Source organism: Barbus barbus (genome assembly GCF_936440315.1).
Source record: "Barbus barbus genome assembly, chromosome: 1".
Lineage (NCBI taxonomy): Eukaryota > Metazoa > Chordata > Actinopteri > Cypriniformes > Cyprinidae > Barbus > Barbus barbus.
The window spans coordinates 15,170,959-15,187,681 of NC_136729.1; the positions used below are offsets into that span (position 1 = coordinate 15,170,959).

The window sequence follows — 16,723 nt, forward strand, 5'->3', positions numbered from 1 at the left end:
CTAACAAAAAACAGCGAAAGATTTATGCGTTTACGTTTTCCAAAGTATTAAAGTGGGCTTTCTTTTCTATTTGTAAAACTTAACAGATTTGCCTCTGCCATCAGGGCAAGATGTTCAGATGCTGTTGCCATGGCAAAAAGGTGGCTGACTCAGGTTGCCGTGGTAACGGAGATAGAGTGAGTTACAGTACTTTAACCTGTTCACTATGTAGGAAAATCCAGATTCATGCGGCTCAATTTCTGGTCATTCATTGCAACAATCATAATGGCAGCTCATATCACATGCCATTTGTACTGCCAGCATCTGTAACTTGATTATTACAATAGCGTGTCTAGACTTTCCATCTATCTGAAAAGTGCTGTAATACATTTGACTTTGTTGCTGCCAAACTTTGAACACAAGATGTCGCCAGCACCAAAGTAATTTAATAAAGAACGCAAAACTAATTCATGTTCGCGTATGGGCGCTTTTATTATAAAAAGGAAACAATTTCAGTAAACAGTCTTCAAGAAAAATATAACATTCGACAATAAATAAATATAAATACTGCAAAATCCAACTTGTACAAAATATATAAGCACATTAAACAGATTTTTAAAAAGCATACAAATTAATTCACTCTTCAGATTATTAGTGCATGTGGAACCTCCGTCTGCTGAGGCTGTAAATTTGTTCATTAAATGTCCCTGATGTTTAAGACATATGTTTTAAACAGTAATGCTTTCTTTTTACAGTGTAGGTCTTTCCTCTCCCATAGCAGTGGACACATACCGAATAAACATTTATACATTTCTCATTAAAGTTTGGCACTTCAAGCTATGCTCACATGACAGATATAGAAGGTTTTGCTTCTTTTTTTCCCTCCCAATTTAATTTTAAAACTGAAATCTAAGCATCTCCTGTCTTCAGTAGTATGTTGTGTGCAGACTGGTTGGCAGTTCCCTTGGTCCTTTTGCTTGTATGGTCACTTCAGGCACAACCTTGGTCTGTTAGTATTCCTGAGGCTGGGTCACTTGACCGCTGAACAACAACGCACCTGTGAAGTTAACCAGGGGATTTTAATATTGAAGGAGACAAAGCAAAAAAAACAAAAAAAAAAAACAAAAAAAAACAAACTACACTGACACATATCCAGATAAAAAGAGAGCAAAATTAAATGTAATAAGGTAAAAGCATGTGAAATTAAAGCACAACTGACCAGTGGGTTGGTGTTGAATGAGGAAATAGAAGGGTCTGTCCAGTGTGATCTCCTCTACAGCCATGCGAGAGTAGATGATAGCCGCTGGGGAAACAAAATGTGCATTTTGGTTTCACTATAATGACAATGCTTTTGAATACTTTTGTACTGTATTGTAATTCAGTGTCTGTACCTGTGGCAGATGAGCCTTTGGTTCCTTCTTCATTCACCTCAAGTTTTACTCTCTGAAGGACCTTGGATACACATAAAGGTTCCTCAGCTAAGTGGACAAAAAGAGAGAGACACAACAATTAGATTAATATATATATATAAAAAAAGACCATCCATTAACACTTAACAGTATTAACAAAACAGCCACATCATTGCTAAAAGTGAAATCTGATCATTTCCAATACTCACTGGTAATGCGAGAGAAATCAGCTTTGCTCTGGCTGAAAATGTCTCCAAGACCCATCTTACTCAGTGTGGACTTCAGATCAGTTTCTGTATCCATGGAGAACCTGAGAGATCATTATATAACACACACATTAGGCCTCCTGTTTTAAAATGTCCATCACAATATAAAAATCCCACGCAAATTCACAGAAATAAATGCGTTACCTTGGAATAGCAAGTTGTTTGTTAATCTTTCTCATCTGTTTTCTCCATTGGTGAATCCTGCTGCTTCTCAGCTCTTTGTTCAGGGCCAACAGAGGCACATCCCTCTCAAATGGTATCACCAGAAGCATACTTAGCGACTCCCCCTCATAAGGTATCTCAATGACATCATAGTCCACACCGTCTTCAGTCACAAACTCGCCTAGATGGAGAACATTTTTGTAAATAACCTTTACAAAATTCTTTATTTTCTCATCAGTTCCTTTAAAACAAAAATCACCAACACTCACCACAGTTGAATTTTGAAGTCATAGTCATCATAGGAACAGATACAGCACTTCCGTTGACTCTGTGAAAGAGCTGTTCCCTTGTAAGTTTAGGGTCAAAGGGTGTCTTCCAGACTCCATGGAACTGAAGAGCATTCAACAGGACCAAGCGTGTCAGTTCACTCAACACCCCAGATGGGAGGAAGTCAGAAATCATTCCTAAGAAATTAAACCAATAAATCATTTAAGCATCTTGTAAATGTGTATGGTGAGTGAGCTTACATTTAATCATTTAGCAGACATTTTTATCCAAATTGATGTGGAACATCAAAGGCAACGTATTTAAAATAGCAGTGACTTACCACCAGTGTGGTCAGATGTCCAGGAGTTGATCACCTGCCGGGCCACCTCTGGTTGGCTGAAGTCTATTTGGTGCGGGATGCTCTGGAAGGCTTTGGACAGGCTGCGCCTAAATATCTTTTCCAGGATTATCTTCCGGTCAACCATGACACCGCTGGCCACTTCTACCCCGTCTTCACTGGCCAGATCTCTCTGAAGAAGCCTCTGTAGCTTTGGCATTCCTCGTGCTATCAAAAAGAAAGAGAGAGTTAGAAAAACAACAATCTTTACACATTAAATTAGGAATGTAAAATATTATGATTTAAATATAAGATTGCAAAATATAAGTGATACATCTAGGCCTATTCTATTCAAATATTTGCTCTATTAAAATGATACAGATTATAGTTTTTCTAAGATGTTCCAGAACATAACAGAATTACATCTACTGCTCTCATTTATCTACCTTGCAGTGAGTAGCCCATCTTGGAGGTAAGCATTTGAAGAGTGCTGCCATAGGCACCCAGTTGAGCCATGCCCAGCACTGAGGAGATGCCATAGGGAGAAAGAACCAGATTTCTGTCCGGAGAAGATTGGACTACTTCAGAGAACACCTGCAGCCCAAAATCTGTCTGTTTCTCCTGCATAATGTTGCACAAGCTTGACCCGCAAAGGGTAAAGATCAGCAGCACATTCAGGCTCTGCATTCTGAATATCTGAGGAAGATAAGAGAGGTCAGTTGTGCCAATTCAAAACTGTAAATGATAAGTACAGATTTTATGAAAAAGATCATTTCAAAAGATCTGTTGTTTTTTTGTTTTTTTCTGCTGAAGTACGTTTCTGGTCACAGCATGGGTGTGTGCACTTGGCAAAACCATGGAGAAAAAATAAATGCTTCAACCTCCTCCAAAAAGAGAGCAAGCTGCTTTACTTTCCCTTGTGAAAATTCTCCCTCATGTGCAAGATACAACACCCACCATTCAAACACTACACCATGCCATCTCTGTTTATCTCTGTTTGTCTATCTTGACTCATGCCTGACGTGTTTACCTACAGAATACTATGGCACATAAGAAGCTTTGTATAGATACTTATCCCAAGTTTAAGGTTCATAACTTAATTCTATGTATACTGATGTCTGGGTAAATAACTGGTATTTTACATCAACAAATATATTTTCAAATTCCACAACTAATTCAGTTCTGCCCACGCTGGTTAGTCCAAAATCTATTAAATCAAGCAATCAACTACTTGAGCTAAATGCAAGCAAAACTTTACATTTTACAAACAGTTGTAATCATTAAGTTGGAGTCTATTTGCGGTATGAAGCAAAACAAGAACAAAAAATTACCTGAAAGATGATTTGATTTTGAAGAGTTTCTTTGTAGATTTAGTTTTTTACTGTGATCTTCGATGTAGTGCAAGCCTAGAGCAGCTCTTACTGTTTCTGTGAGTAGTTCTGTAGTTCTGTCGCTATTTAAAGGATTTGAGACCTCCCCTTCAGACGCGCACACACTAGCGGAAGTTATGAAGTCATGCTTGTCTGCCTTTCCAGTCCCCCTCTCCCCATTTTCACACAGACAAACATAAACACTTTTTTCACCAGTCTCTTTCCATGTCTCTCTCTCCTTTTTTACAGGACCGTTTAACAGCCAAGTCATAGCTATGTTTAGTCTAAGGCAGAAGTCATTGTCAATTTTGGCGGCATTTCAATCTTTAAAGCTTTGAAAATGTTTCTGTTTTAGGGAACTCTCACATCTACTTATATATTAGTATATTAATAAATACCATTATTTAATGATCAGTTGTTGACTTCAACATCAGTATACTATATACCTGTATATATATATATATATATATATATATATATATATATATGTGTGTGTGTGTGTGTGTGTGTGTGTGTGTGTGTGTGTGTGCTATGTAATTCACACGTGTGTGTGTGTATGTAATTTTGTAATATTGAAACAGCAATTAATTACAAACAATTACTCAAGAACAAAACATGCACTTAATTAATTTGAATAAGGCCACTGACAGGACTGGATGTTTTAACATCTATGTATGTGCCAAAAAATAAAAGTTGACATAATCCATCCCCTTATCACTCTGTTCAGCAACCACAATGACAGTAAAAATAGGTTCTTCATCTGGAGTAATTAAGAACATCAGGCTGAAGCATTGACTCACCTTTGAAAAATGACACATGCCCATATTTGGTTCTACCAAAAATGCATTCCTTCACACATGCTCATGAGGAAAGCCACATTCTCTGTGTATAAGGAATAGTTAGGCGTCTAGGGACAGAAGGACAGGAGACATGGAAAAACTACTGATGAAATAACTTTAAACTCTTTCAAGTCATGTCTAATGATCCCTGGTATGAGCTTTATCATCAAGGCCAACGTCTTCAGGGAATATGACACAGACTGAATGTGTAAAGAAAGGCATGAGGAGCATGTCAATAAAATATCAGCAGAGGAGCATGTCTATAAAACAGGGAAAACACACACAAGCCAGGTACTTCTTGTGAGGAATGTTAAAGTACTTAACAACTGTTTTACTGAAATACATCTGTCTTCTTAGCAACTGAGCTTTTACTGCGAAAGCTTTAAAGGACCAGACAATGAAGTGTCAAAATGAAAATTCACAGGTCATAAAGTTTGTATACTCTGAATACAAACATTATGTCATGCTTTAAGTTCACAGATGTGTTTACATGTCTTTTATTTCAAGTCTTGCGTGCAAGTTCTAAACAGTTAAATGCATTGTTAAATGTACTGTAATATCTCCTCGCTCTTGATTTCTGTAATTTACACACTTACACATAGGTGTCTAATGAATTTACACTTCATTTCCACTGACATAATTGCCTATACAAATTCTGCTCTATCATGGATTATTTTATTAGTACCCTAACAGTGGCAGAATACTGATGTGGTGCAGTAACATTTTGCTTTTCACTCCCTCAAATTATGTCATGTGTCATGTCAACTGAGCCTCTCCTCCAGTAAACTTGTGAATGGAAAATTGGACTCACAGTACTCAAAAGGAACGCCAACTTAATTTCCCACTGAAATGAGCATGAGAATCCAGTTAGCTAAGTTTCAACCGGCAACCAACCAAGAAAGGGATGTGGATGTTTTTTATTGTAAATTTTGCAATGTTTAAAAATCAGTGGGGGGAAAGGATTGTTCAAGTTTTTTTTCCTGTGAAACAAAAGTTAAATGTGTTTAGAAAAGTTATCATTGTTTTGGTGACAATGACATAAATTATAAACCAAGTATGAAAAATGTCCAGAGTTTTCATGTTATTAGATTTTTAACAACTGTTCTCATACCATATATAACTGTGATGCTCTACAAAACAACAAGCTTTAAAACACTTTTTTTCTTACTGCTGAAAATGAGATTATTTGCTGTGAAATCCGTTTTCTCTCAGGTACATCACCAGTGTAAACGTCATGGTGAAAACTGCTACATCACTCTTGTCAATGCAGTCCATAGTTACAATAAAAATTTATCTTGACATTATCTTGTGGTTATTTTGGGAAAAACAGTATAAGGGCGTTTTCCCCCACTCAACCCTATCATTAAAATAAGTTTTATAGCTTTGAAATTGTCATTTAATTCTATATGTAGAAATTTGACATTTTAATTAATATATACTTTTTCCATCAACATCTAAGTGTAATTGTAGCAACAGTCTTAAAGTGTTGTTTTAAAACTACTCAACTACATAATTTACAGTATCATGTTGGGTGGGATCACTGTTGTCACTTGACCTTTTCATTTGACCCTATATATTAGATTGCAGCACTGTTTTATTCTGTTGTCAGGGAGTTCAAACAAATAGTCAGAAAATATTGAAATATTTTGTTTGTGGTCATTATGACTAATAAGTGATAAACTACAGCTGAATAGTGGGCGAAAGACACCAGATATGGCTGAGGAGAACCTAGTGGAATACAAATGTGGGAGCATCTTGCTGCTGAGAAAGGGAGATATCTTAGAGATCCTGAAAGTAAAACTAATGCATCTTTTCTCAGAAACATAAAATCAGTATATCAGAGCCACCGAAGGGTATAATTCATTTATACATTTACAGAACCCAATATGAACTTTATGAATAAAATGAAAACGCAAAATATGAACCTACATCTACTCTCTATGTCTATAAGCAAGATTCTGCTGATGTATTCCTAACTGTACTACATTCTGATTGATCGGAAACTTGCTTAACTTTTGTCCAGTGTCCATGGAAAATGCCAGCCATGCTGAATAAGGCTCTTCAAAGTGAAATATCTTGATTTATGTGGATTTAAGGAATCTATCCAAGACTAAAAAGATGAGTGATAAGGTGATAATGAACAGTAAATTATGAAAGTGAAATGCTTTTCAGATATTCATAGCCTTTATTTAACTTCATAGCCTAGAAATCTTGAACGTCACCTCTTGCCTCATTTACTTGCCAAGTATCTCGTTTTTCTCATTTCAAATTGCATAAATAAGCATCTGGCAGATCAGATCCCATTTAATGAAACCCAGTTTTCAAGAAGCTTATTTATTATGTAACCAAGTCAAGTTTCAAGAGAATGAAGGAGATACCAGATGAAGGGCCGTTACACAAGGAGCGCTGCACAGGACCGTATAAATGCAACAATTCAGCAGCAGGACCAGTATCTGCTCCTTTGTACAAGAAGGAAGAGGAGGAGCACTGCCAGAGTCTTACAAAATGACCTCCAGCAGGCTACTGGTGTGCATGTTTCTGATTAAACTGTCAGGATCAGATTTCACACGGGTGGCATGGGAGCCTGACATCCTCTAGTGGGACCTGTGATCACAGCCCAGCAGCTTGCAGCTCGATTGGCATTTGCCAGAGAACACCAGAATTGGCCGGCCCACCGCTGGCACCCCATTCTATTGAGAGCAGGTTCACACTGAGCACATGTGACAGAAGTGAAAGAGTCTGTAGATGTCATGGGGAATGTTATGCTGCCTGCAACATCATCAAGCATGATCAGTTTGGCGGTGGGTGGTCTGGGGAGGAATATACTTGGGAGGGCCACAAAGACGTGCTATCCAATGGTACCCTTACTGCTGTCAGGTACTGGGATGAATTCCTCAGGGCCACTGTCAGAGCTGACGCTGCTGGAGTAGGCCCTGGGTTCCTCCTGGTGCATGACAATGAGTGTGTAGGCAGTTTCTAGATGATGAAGGCATTTATGCTATTGACAGGCCTTCATAATCCTCAGACCTGAATCCAATTGAAAACCTCTGGGATGTTATGTATCGGAGCATCCACAGCCACCAAGTAACACCACAGATTGTCCAGGAGCTCACTGATGGCCTGACCCAGGTCTGGCAGAAGATCGCCCCAGGTACCATCCATTATCTCATCAGGAGTAAGCCTAGATGCTGTTGGATGTGCATACAGGCATGTGGTGGCCATAAACACTGCTAACTTACATTATGAGTTGATGAAATTTATTCAAGTTGGATCAGCCTGTAATTTGTACTTTGTTTTACTTGATTTTGAATCCAGCACTCATTGGGTTAATGATGTTGGCTTTTCATTGACCATTTTATTCTCAACGAATTACACAATGTATATAAATTAAGATTTTCAACTTGAGTATTTCATTCAGCAAGATTTTTTTTATATATTTATATATATATATACAGTATCATATTATCATAGACAGATGGGTTTAAACAGGGAAAAGGTTAACAATGTGATTATTTGGAATTCTCCTTTTCAAGTAGAAGGAGATGATTAAGAGGAAAAGGGAGACAGCGAGGAAAAAGATGAGTGGTGACAAAGAATGCTGTGTAAGTGGAACATGGGGTATTCCCTCACCCCTGACACTTGTGTGGATCACCAACTATAGAAAATGATGATTTGCAGCCTCAACTGATGATTTTATATTCTGCAAAGAAAATGAAACTTAATTCAGCAAGAAAATGTTCAGAGTAGAGTTTCATTTTTTAGCAAGTACTAAATGTCCATGTAAAGCTTAAATGAGAAGTTGGCATATAGGTCATTATTCTTCATTAACATAATGAAATAGCCTTTAAAGAACTCCAGCTTATAAGCTGAAGTCTTGTTTTTTTTTTTTTTCTTCAAATTTTACTAATTAATTTGTTATCCCAAAGTATTCGCAAATGTTGGAGAATAACAACGACAATATTTGAAGCACAAAGCTCTTGCCAAATAGATAAGACACAGGATATGATCAATGAGGAGAGAGCGTTGAATTAGGCAAAACATGTCCTGTGTCTCACCCTTGAGCTCACAACAAATTTATATATCCAGGGCAACCAAAACAGCTTGTACTTAAAGAGTGATCAAAGCGCTTCAGGAGGTAAACAGGAAAGTTGAACCATCCAGTAGGACATGCCATGAACTCTTTAACGTTTCCATGAAATTGCGTGTTTTTCTAAAGGGGTGATGGGTGTTGCTGATGGGAAATGTGTAATTTTTTTGAAGGCCAAACAATTAGTATTTTGAAATAGATATGCTTAGATATAAATAGATGTGTTTTTCAGTTGAGAAATGCTGAGCAGGCATCTTTTATTTACCCAAAATTTAGACTCATGTTTTCTATATAATTTTTAAACTAATAGTTTTGAGTCTAATTTATTTACTTTGACAATATTATTACATCTTTTATCAGTTTAAGACATCACTGTAGCATTAAATATCAGGGCTTTCCTTTACTGGCAAACTAAAACTAGGTTGCTAACAACTGGCATTTCAAGGTTACATAACTAAAGACATAACATAGCAAAAGTTTTTTATCTGGCAAACCCAAAGAAACCAAAACACAGCCTTAAAGGATGTATGCAAAAGAAAATAATTAGTCTTTGGATTTATGAAATGATTTAGAGGCTCATAGTTGAAAGCCTTGAGAGCCAAAACTTGTGTTAACCTGTTTCGTGGCTGCGGTGCCTAGGAATGGAAGCTGTGGTTACAGTCAGAGTACAAACTGTGGTCAGAATCTTCTCCTCATCTGCACGCACATCCACAGCCACATTAACTGTATACGTAAAAAAAATCACAAAAAAAACAGTAATATATTAAGTGTTTTTGCTAACAGTAAAACAGACAAACCCGTTTTGCATTTGCAGCTTTCCATTCTGGAATTTTGACTTCAAATCTCTAAATTTGAGAGCTATTCCCAATAACTAGGACTTCGTAAAAACAAACAATTCCAACTTTATATTTTGCAAATGCTACAAAATTTGGGAAGAAATGTATACTTTTATACATGGATGCGTTAAATTGACCAAAAGTGACATTAAACACTTTTACATTGTAAAGAAAAATTCAATTTCAAATAAATGCTGTTCTTTTGAACTTTCTATTAAAAAAATTATAAAATAAAATAAAAATCCAGAAAAAAGTATCATGGTTTTAGCGATTTTCAACATGTTGTGAAAAAATGGAGAATGAAAAATTAACAATGAAGGAATGTTTCTTAAGCACAAAATCAGTATATTAGATTGATTTCTAAAGTATCATGTGACACTGAACACTCAATGACTGATGAAAATTCAGCTTTGTCACTAACATGAATAAATTACATTTGAAAATATATTACAATAGAAAAAAATATTATAGTGTTTAAATTGTAATATTTTACAATGTTTCTGTTACTGTATGTTTGATAAAATAAATACAGCCTTGGTGAACATAAGTGACGTCTTTCAAAAAAAATCTTAAATCTTACATACATTTTTGAAGGGTAGCATAGATCAGAGGTCCCCAACCGCCAGGTCGCGACCCACTACCGGGCCGTGGAAGAATTCCTACCGGGTCGCGAGAACGTTCTGGAGAAAATGTGTATAGATATGACGCTCTGTTATTTATTGTGCGTAAATGATTGCTCTAATTATTCTGTATTTTTGTGGTATGCTATTGATATGGAGTTGCAATTTGACGATTTCATGTTAAATTAGTAAATAAAAGATTGCTCTGATCTGTCATATAGGCTAATTGGGCTTAAACGGATCGCAGTTGATCCGTGATATATGGACCAGCGCTCAAGAATAGAGACATGTTTCAGACTGCGTGGCATACCAATTTGTTTCCTCTTTCATGTATCCTTGCGTTTAAGATACATATGCATGGGGGTTTGCGGTTACATCGCAATACTGGAAATATTTCTGTTTTAAACCATGAAGGCGAGCCGATGGATATCACACAAGCAACGTGCAAACTTTGCGCAATAGTCTTAACTTCTGTCATACAGAAAGTTAAAGTAAAAAAAGCTGCATTAACAGCTCATATTCTCTCAGAGACGACAAAAGACGAATCTACTTCAACATGTGCTGATAACAGTATAAATGAATAGACCTGTTTTAAAGACCCCATCCACAACACACCCATTCACCAAACAAAGTCACGTTCACAAAAATAGACTTGTATTCACAATCAAATCTGCAATATTATGTTACTAAAAAGTCTCTGGGTGTCTCGGACATATATCATTTTTATTTTATTTGTTTATTTTTACAATATGCATATCAATTTTACTAATGCCTTGTTTAGGGAAGTCAGGCAGCTGCAGGCCTCTCAGCTCTTGCACACAATGCTCTAAACACACACAAATGTGCACAGATCACAGGATCCAGACGCTTACATAACTTAAACCTGTCTTCACCTGATGAAAACCTTGCAGAAACACATCTCCCTGATTTCAAAGTAAACACATCAGACAGACACTGTGCCCCAGACATTTCATGAAATCAGATTTTTATGACATTAACAAAGCAGAAAGCATGCAGCATGTGTGTGCATGTGAATGAGCATCTATGACTCAGTGTTTAGCAGTCAGTACAGGAGCTGCTGAATCACATGTGCTGCTGTTAGTACTGTTCTTATCTCCTCTTACCTTGATACAGCGTGTTTCCCCACAGTCACTGTCTGGGATGGTTCAGGAAGTGTTCATCTGTCTGGAGAAAAAAAAGGTCATTAAGGAGCGACAATATCCCACCGCACACTCATGCTGACTTTTGATATGCTTATTTGACTTGTAGTGTGGCTCGGATTGAATCATCAGCAGGTAGGGATGTGTGATATGAAAATGTGAGTTTGACACTTTTTCCTGTGGCAATTAGCATTATTCACTTTACTCACTAAATCAATACTTGCCTTCACAGGGATGTAGGGCTTGTTATTGACACAAATTTCTTGATTCAATACGATTTTGCTTCACAAGCTTGTGATTCAATTCGATTTGATTTGATTATTTATTTGATTATTTTGGCTATATCAGGTACAGTAGGCTACATGCCAAATTTTCTCAAACAACAACAACAAAAAATCTCTCAACTAATGCTGTAAAATATAGGCTACATTCTTCATTCTCAATTAAGTTTTTATAATAATGAAGTTATACCTTTATATTCACATAATTAGGCTATATTTCTCTACTCCAATTTAAATGGCTGTCAGAAAAACGTTTTGGGATTTATTCCGACATAAATTAAATAGGCCTATTGAAGAACAGTAAAATTATAATGGTGCATATTATTTGGCAAAATGCTCCTCTCTAGAGTTTATTTTTTCTAGCTGACTAACGAGTTTATTGCCACAAATATATTTTTTCCTGAGGTAAATGTAATAGGCTACGTGACATTGTTTACAAGCTGTTATATTGACATCTTTACGTGGTTGAAACACTGATTGAGGGATAAGATAAGGATTTTGGTACGTTGTACTTTTTCTTTTAACATAACTTTATATGTTCATTCATGTTTATTTCGTTCTGTAACTGGAATCAAAGCAGAGGAGATGATCAGTGCTACAGTGATCTGTCACTCCACATTAAGTAGCGCCAAAATGGTATTTATTGTTTGAATATTTTAATAAAATGGACATAATTTGAAATTTGAGACTTTGTTTTATATCAAAAGTATGCTTATTGCGATTTATTGGCTGGGAGGTGTGCTATAATGTTCCGTTAACTCAAAACAGACTAACCAGTTATTGGGATTTAAGAATGATATCGTTTCATAAAAATGAGAATCGATTAAAACCGACAAATTTATTTTTTACCCAGTCCTAGTAATAATTTCTAATAGGCTAATAATAATTTTTACGGCACTTACAGTAAAATGTGCATATTTTGTAATGAGGAAATATAGCCTATAATGTAATGTGTAACACATTGCAGATGATACTATCAACTCACAAACAAAACTTAAAATTAATGCATTACTGATGCTTTTACTTACAATATATTTGTAATTAAATGCATGTTTAATATTTAAAATGTTTAATATTTAAAAGAGTGCAGCCTTGTAAGACCTTATTCAATCTATTGAAATGCTTGCACACATTTTCCCAGAGCTCAGGGAGATGACTCTATGAAACCACAGTGATTCACATGGTCTTTGGTGTGTGTGTTCAAGACAGAATGGAAAAAGTGGGACCCTTAAGATGCTGTATACAGAAGACATGCTGTTCTACAAAAGCCAACCTGAAAGAAGAAACATGTTGAGTTGCTTTGCCAACACCCACACAAACAAACATTTGTATAAGGTCATTACCAAGCACACAGAACATAAAACAATCAACTCTCTTTTCTATAATAATCAGAAGCATATGAGAATGTTCCAGAAAAGGCTAATATAATCCATGGAACAAACCTAAACTAAGTCCATCTAAACAATGAGAGGAACTCTGTTTTGGAAACCCTGACCTTTCTACTGAGCAAGGTCTCTCCTCAAAGTCACCTCGCTCTCCCATTTCTATAGTGAGAACAAGTTCTCAGATCAGTTTATCTACTGAAATACCTGAAAGATTGACGTATGGTCTGAGTTGATTTCAGTTTAAATTTGACTCATCAAGGAAGCTTCGCCCCTTTCTTCTATTTTGTTTTTTTCTTATTGACATTTTTATTGCATCATATACTTGTGAAATTACTGCTATTAATATGCATTCTAGATGAGAGTGCAGTCCCATTTTGCGATTGTGAAACTGAATTCTGTTAGACAGCAGGCTCCACCAAGTCAGTTGAAAACACCACCATATACTGTACAATGTGTTTTTCTGTATGTGAATCATTGTTCTTAATCTGTCCAAGATCATTTGGCTCTTGCCACCTTTCACTGTAACCACATTATAGCTCACAGAAGAAAAAAACAACAACAATAATATTCAGCATTAGCAGTATGTCAAATTTAGCTTTTAATCATCACTACCTGTTTTGTTGAGAATACATAAATGTAATACAGTCACTCTTGATCCAAATTAAATGTGAAATTATTATTACGACATTAATAAATCAAAACTTTATAGGCAATTTGTCAAAATGTAGATTTTTTATCTCGGCCAAATATTGCCCATACATACATACATCTTTCAGATGATGTATTAAACTCAAAATTACTTATGACTGGTTTTGTGGTCCAGGGTCATATATATATACAGTATCTCACAGAAGTGAGTACACCCCTCACATTTTTGTAAATATTTTATTATATCTTTTCATGTGACAACACTGAAGAAATGACACTTTGCTACAATGAAAGTAGTGAGTGTACAGCTTGTATAACAGTGTAAATTTTTTGTTTACTAGGATGAGAGTTGCTGAAATCGCGTTTGGTCTCGTACTGTATCGTGTATCTTGTCAGTGTGTGCACTTGCTTGGCCATTTGTAGTTGATAAACAGGAAAGTGGGTCCAGCTGAATTGAAATAATCATTTGTTAGATTGGTATAATAAAGGTTATTATACCTCGGCAGCGGTCGCGGCAGTCGTCGTGTGAAGCCCTCCTAGTGTGAAGACCAAAGAGTGTAAAGACCATCGACTCTACCGTGCGACTCCACCGGGCAGGGACACCGGCAAGGGATAGTAGTAGCTTTTTATTAAATTTTTTCATTGATATGTTTATTATTGAAATGTTGTTGTTATATGCATGTGTTAATTTTATTTAATTTCTTTATTTTCTTAAATATGTGGGTAGATAGTATTTATAGAGTTGTAACTTTTTAGTTTTAGTTACTTTTTCTTATTTGTAAGTCGCTTTGGACAAAAGCGTCTGCTAAATGACAAAAGTAAGTAAAGTAAGTAAAGTAAATTTGCTGTCCCCTCAAAATAACTCAACATAGAGCTTCACAGGTTGCCACTGGAGTCCTCTTCCACTCCTCCACGACGACATCACGGAGCTGGTGGATGTTAGAGACCGTGCGCTCCTCCACTTTCCATTTGAGGATGCTCCACAGATGCTCAATAGGGTTTAGGTCTGGAGACATGCTTGGCCAGTCCATTACCTTTACCCTCAGCTTCTTTAGCAAGGCAGTGGTCGTCTTGGAGGTGTGGAATAGTGCCCTGGGGCCCAGTCTCTGCTTCAGTATGTCACAGTACATGTTGGCATTCATGGTTCCCTCAATGAATTGTAGCTCCCCAGTGCCGGCAGCACTCATGCAGCCCCAGACCATGACACTCCCACCACCATGCTTGACTGTAGGCAAGACACACTTGGCGAGGCCTGTTCTGAGTGGAACCTGTGCTGTTAAACCACTGTATGGTCTTGGCCACCGTGCTGCAGCTCAGTTTCAGGGTCTTGGCAATCCTCTTATAGCCTACGCCATCTTTATGTAGAGCAACAATTATTTTTTTCAGATCCTCAGAGAAATATTTGCCATGAGGTGCCATGTTCAACTTCCAGTGACCAGTATGAGAGAGGGAGAGCGATAACACCAAATTTAACACACCTGCTCCCCATTCACACCTGAGACCTTGTAACACTAACGAATCACATGACACCGGGGAGAGAAAATTGCTAATTGGGCCCAATGTGGACATTTTCACTCAGGGGTGTACTCACTTTTGTGGCCAGTGGTTTAGACATTAATGGCTGTGTGTGTTGAGTTATTTTGAGGGGACAGCAAATTTACTCTGTTATACAAGCTGTACACTCACTACTTTACATTGTAGCTAAGTGTCATTTCTTCAGTGTTGTCACATGAAAAGATATAATAAAATATTTACAAAAATGTGAGGGGTGTACTCACTTCTGTGAAATACTGTATATATGTATATATATATATACTTTGCATTTCATTAACATTTCATCAACATTACAATTATCAACATTACACATAACTGATTTTGATCGATATCTAAATATCTATATTTTCTTGATTTTTAGAGCTAAAAATAGTCAATGTAAAACACATCCATGTGTGACGCATAGAAATGTTAAGTCATGACTGTATGCTGTACCTCTGGGACATTGTGGTATACAGGATATTACATCACTTGGAAAACCAGTGGCTTGGACTGAAATTAGAAAAATGTGTAGCGAAGGAAAAAACAGTAGAGTGGTATAGTACAGAACAGATGAGTAAAAACATCTGGAAGCAGTAGCTGGGGATTACGCTAATAGAATCAGATTTCAAAAAAAGATTGAACAATTATTAAATATTTGTAATGAAATAACACATTTGGAGTGGCGAGGGTCTGCGCTTTAAACTGTATAACCTTACCTTTTAGTTTTGGCCATGTGACATAAAACATCTGTTTGAGGTATCACTATCACTTTCTTCTGTGATGATTCAAGCTTCCATAAAGAACAGATCGCGCCGGTGAATAAACAGAATGTTTGAACTGTTAGAATGAGAACACCAAATTCCAGAACGATGCTGTTGCTGCTGAAGCGGTTGAACGAATAGTTCGTGGTCTTTCTTTATCTCCCCGGTAGACCCTATTTCTGGGATGGCGACATCAGTGAAAGTTACTTACATGGAAAGAACCACAGTGACTCAGAATTTAGCTTAGATGGTGTGTCTGCATTGTATCAGTTGTGAATGTTGTGTATGCACGCACAGCACACTGGCTAATCGCGATTTCAACATTTTTCACTGTTTAAAATTTCCAGTGCGTCAGATTGTGATATAGATTCACAAAACCTTAAATTGGGCTAAACTGCTGTAAAACGTCATGCTACACTCGCTCTTGGTCGTGTAGGACGCGCTGCCACCTTGTGGCTGGAGATTTATTTGCTGTATTGCACTATTAGCATTAGCTTCGTGAGTTATATAAACAAAGGCAGGAAAGCAGTTGCTTTTCACGGAGCTCCATGGTTGAAATTCTGAATTGTGTATTGCATGAAAACTAGCAGAGATAACATTACGAAATATATTTAAAATTCATAAATAGCTTTAAAAGTGTGTGTGTGTGTGTGTGCGTGCGTGCGTGCGTGCGTTTAAAAGGATCATATGTCAACGTGAATCAGAATTACGGAAATGTTACGAGATTTCAAAATCCAAATGGTTTTTTAATATAGGAACGAGTTCAATGAGGTCATAAAT

The 16,723-nt window shown here is 36.8% G+C and overlaps 1 protein-coding gene across 2 annotated transcripts; it reads right to left on the reverse strand.

The window, feature by feature from the left end:
• Positions 1-448: 448 nt before the first annotated feature.
• Positions 449-16,363, reverse strand: LOC306875431 (plasminogen activator inhibitor 1-like). 2 transcript variants are annotated; one of them, XM_079425979.1, is made up of 10 exons: positions 15,899-16,363; positions 11,297-11,357; positions 2,867-3,116; positions 2,424-2,648; positions 2,086-2,280; positions 1,799-1,997; positions 1,598-1,698; positions 1,371-1,457; positions 1,199-1,282; positions 449-1,036 (listed from the first exon to the last, which is right to left on the reverse strand). In XM_079425979.1, the coding sequence occupies exons 3-10, from the start codon at positions 3,105-3,107 to the stop codon at positions 990-992; spliced, it is 1,179 nt and encodes a 392-aa protein (XP_079282105.1). In that variant the 5' UTR covers positions 3,108-3,116; positions 11,297-11,357; positions 15,899-16,363; the 3' UTR covers positions 449-989. The 2 variants fall into 2 exon arrangements, with proteins under 2 accessions (XP_079282105.1, XP_079282104.1); XM_079425978.1 differs by lacking the exons at positions 11,297-11,357; positions 15,899-16,363 and adding an exon at positions 3,752-3,851.
• Positions 16,364-16,723: the final 360 nt, after the last annotated feature.

Bases quoted from the DNA above. Each gene is read 5' to 3' on its own strand.
- LOC306875431 (XM_079425979.1), bottom strand. From the start codon at position 3,107: ATGCAGAGCCTGAATGTGCTGCTGATCTTTACCCTTTGCGGGTCAAGC. The intron at 2,281-2,423 runs GTAAGTCACTGC...TTAATTTCTTAG, and splicing joins GACATCTGACCACACTGGTG to GAATGATTTCTGACTTCCTC. The intron at 1,037-1,198 runs GTCAGTTGTGCT...TTAACTTCACAG, and splicing joins CATTCAACACCAACCCACTG to GTGCGTTGTTGTTCAGCGGT.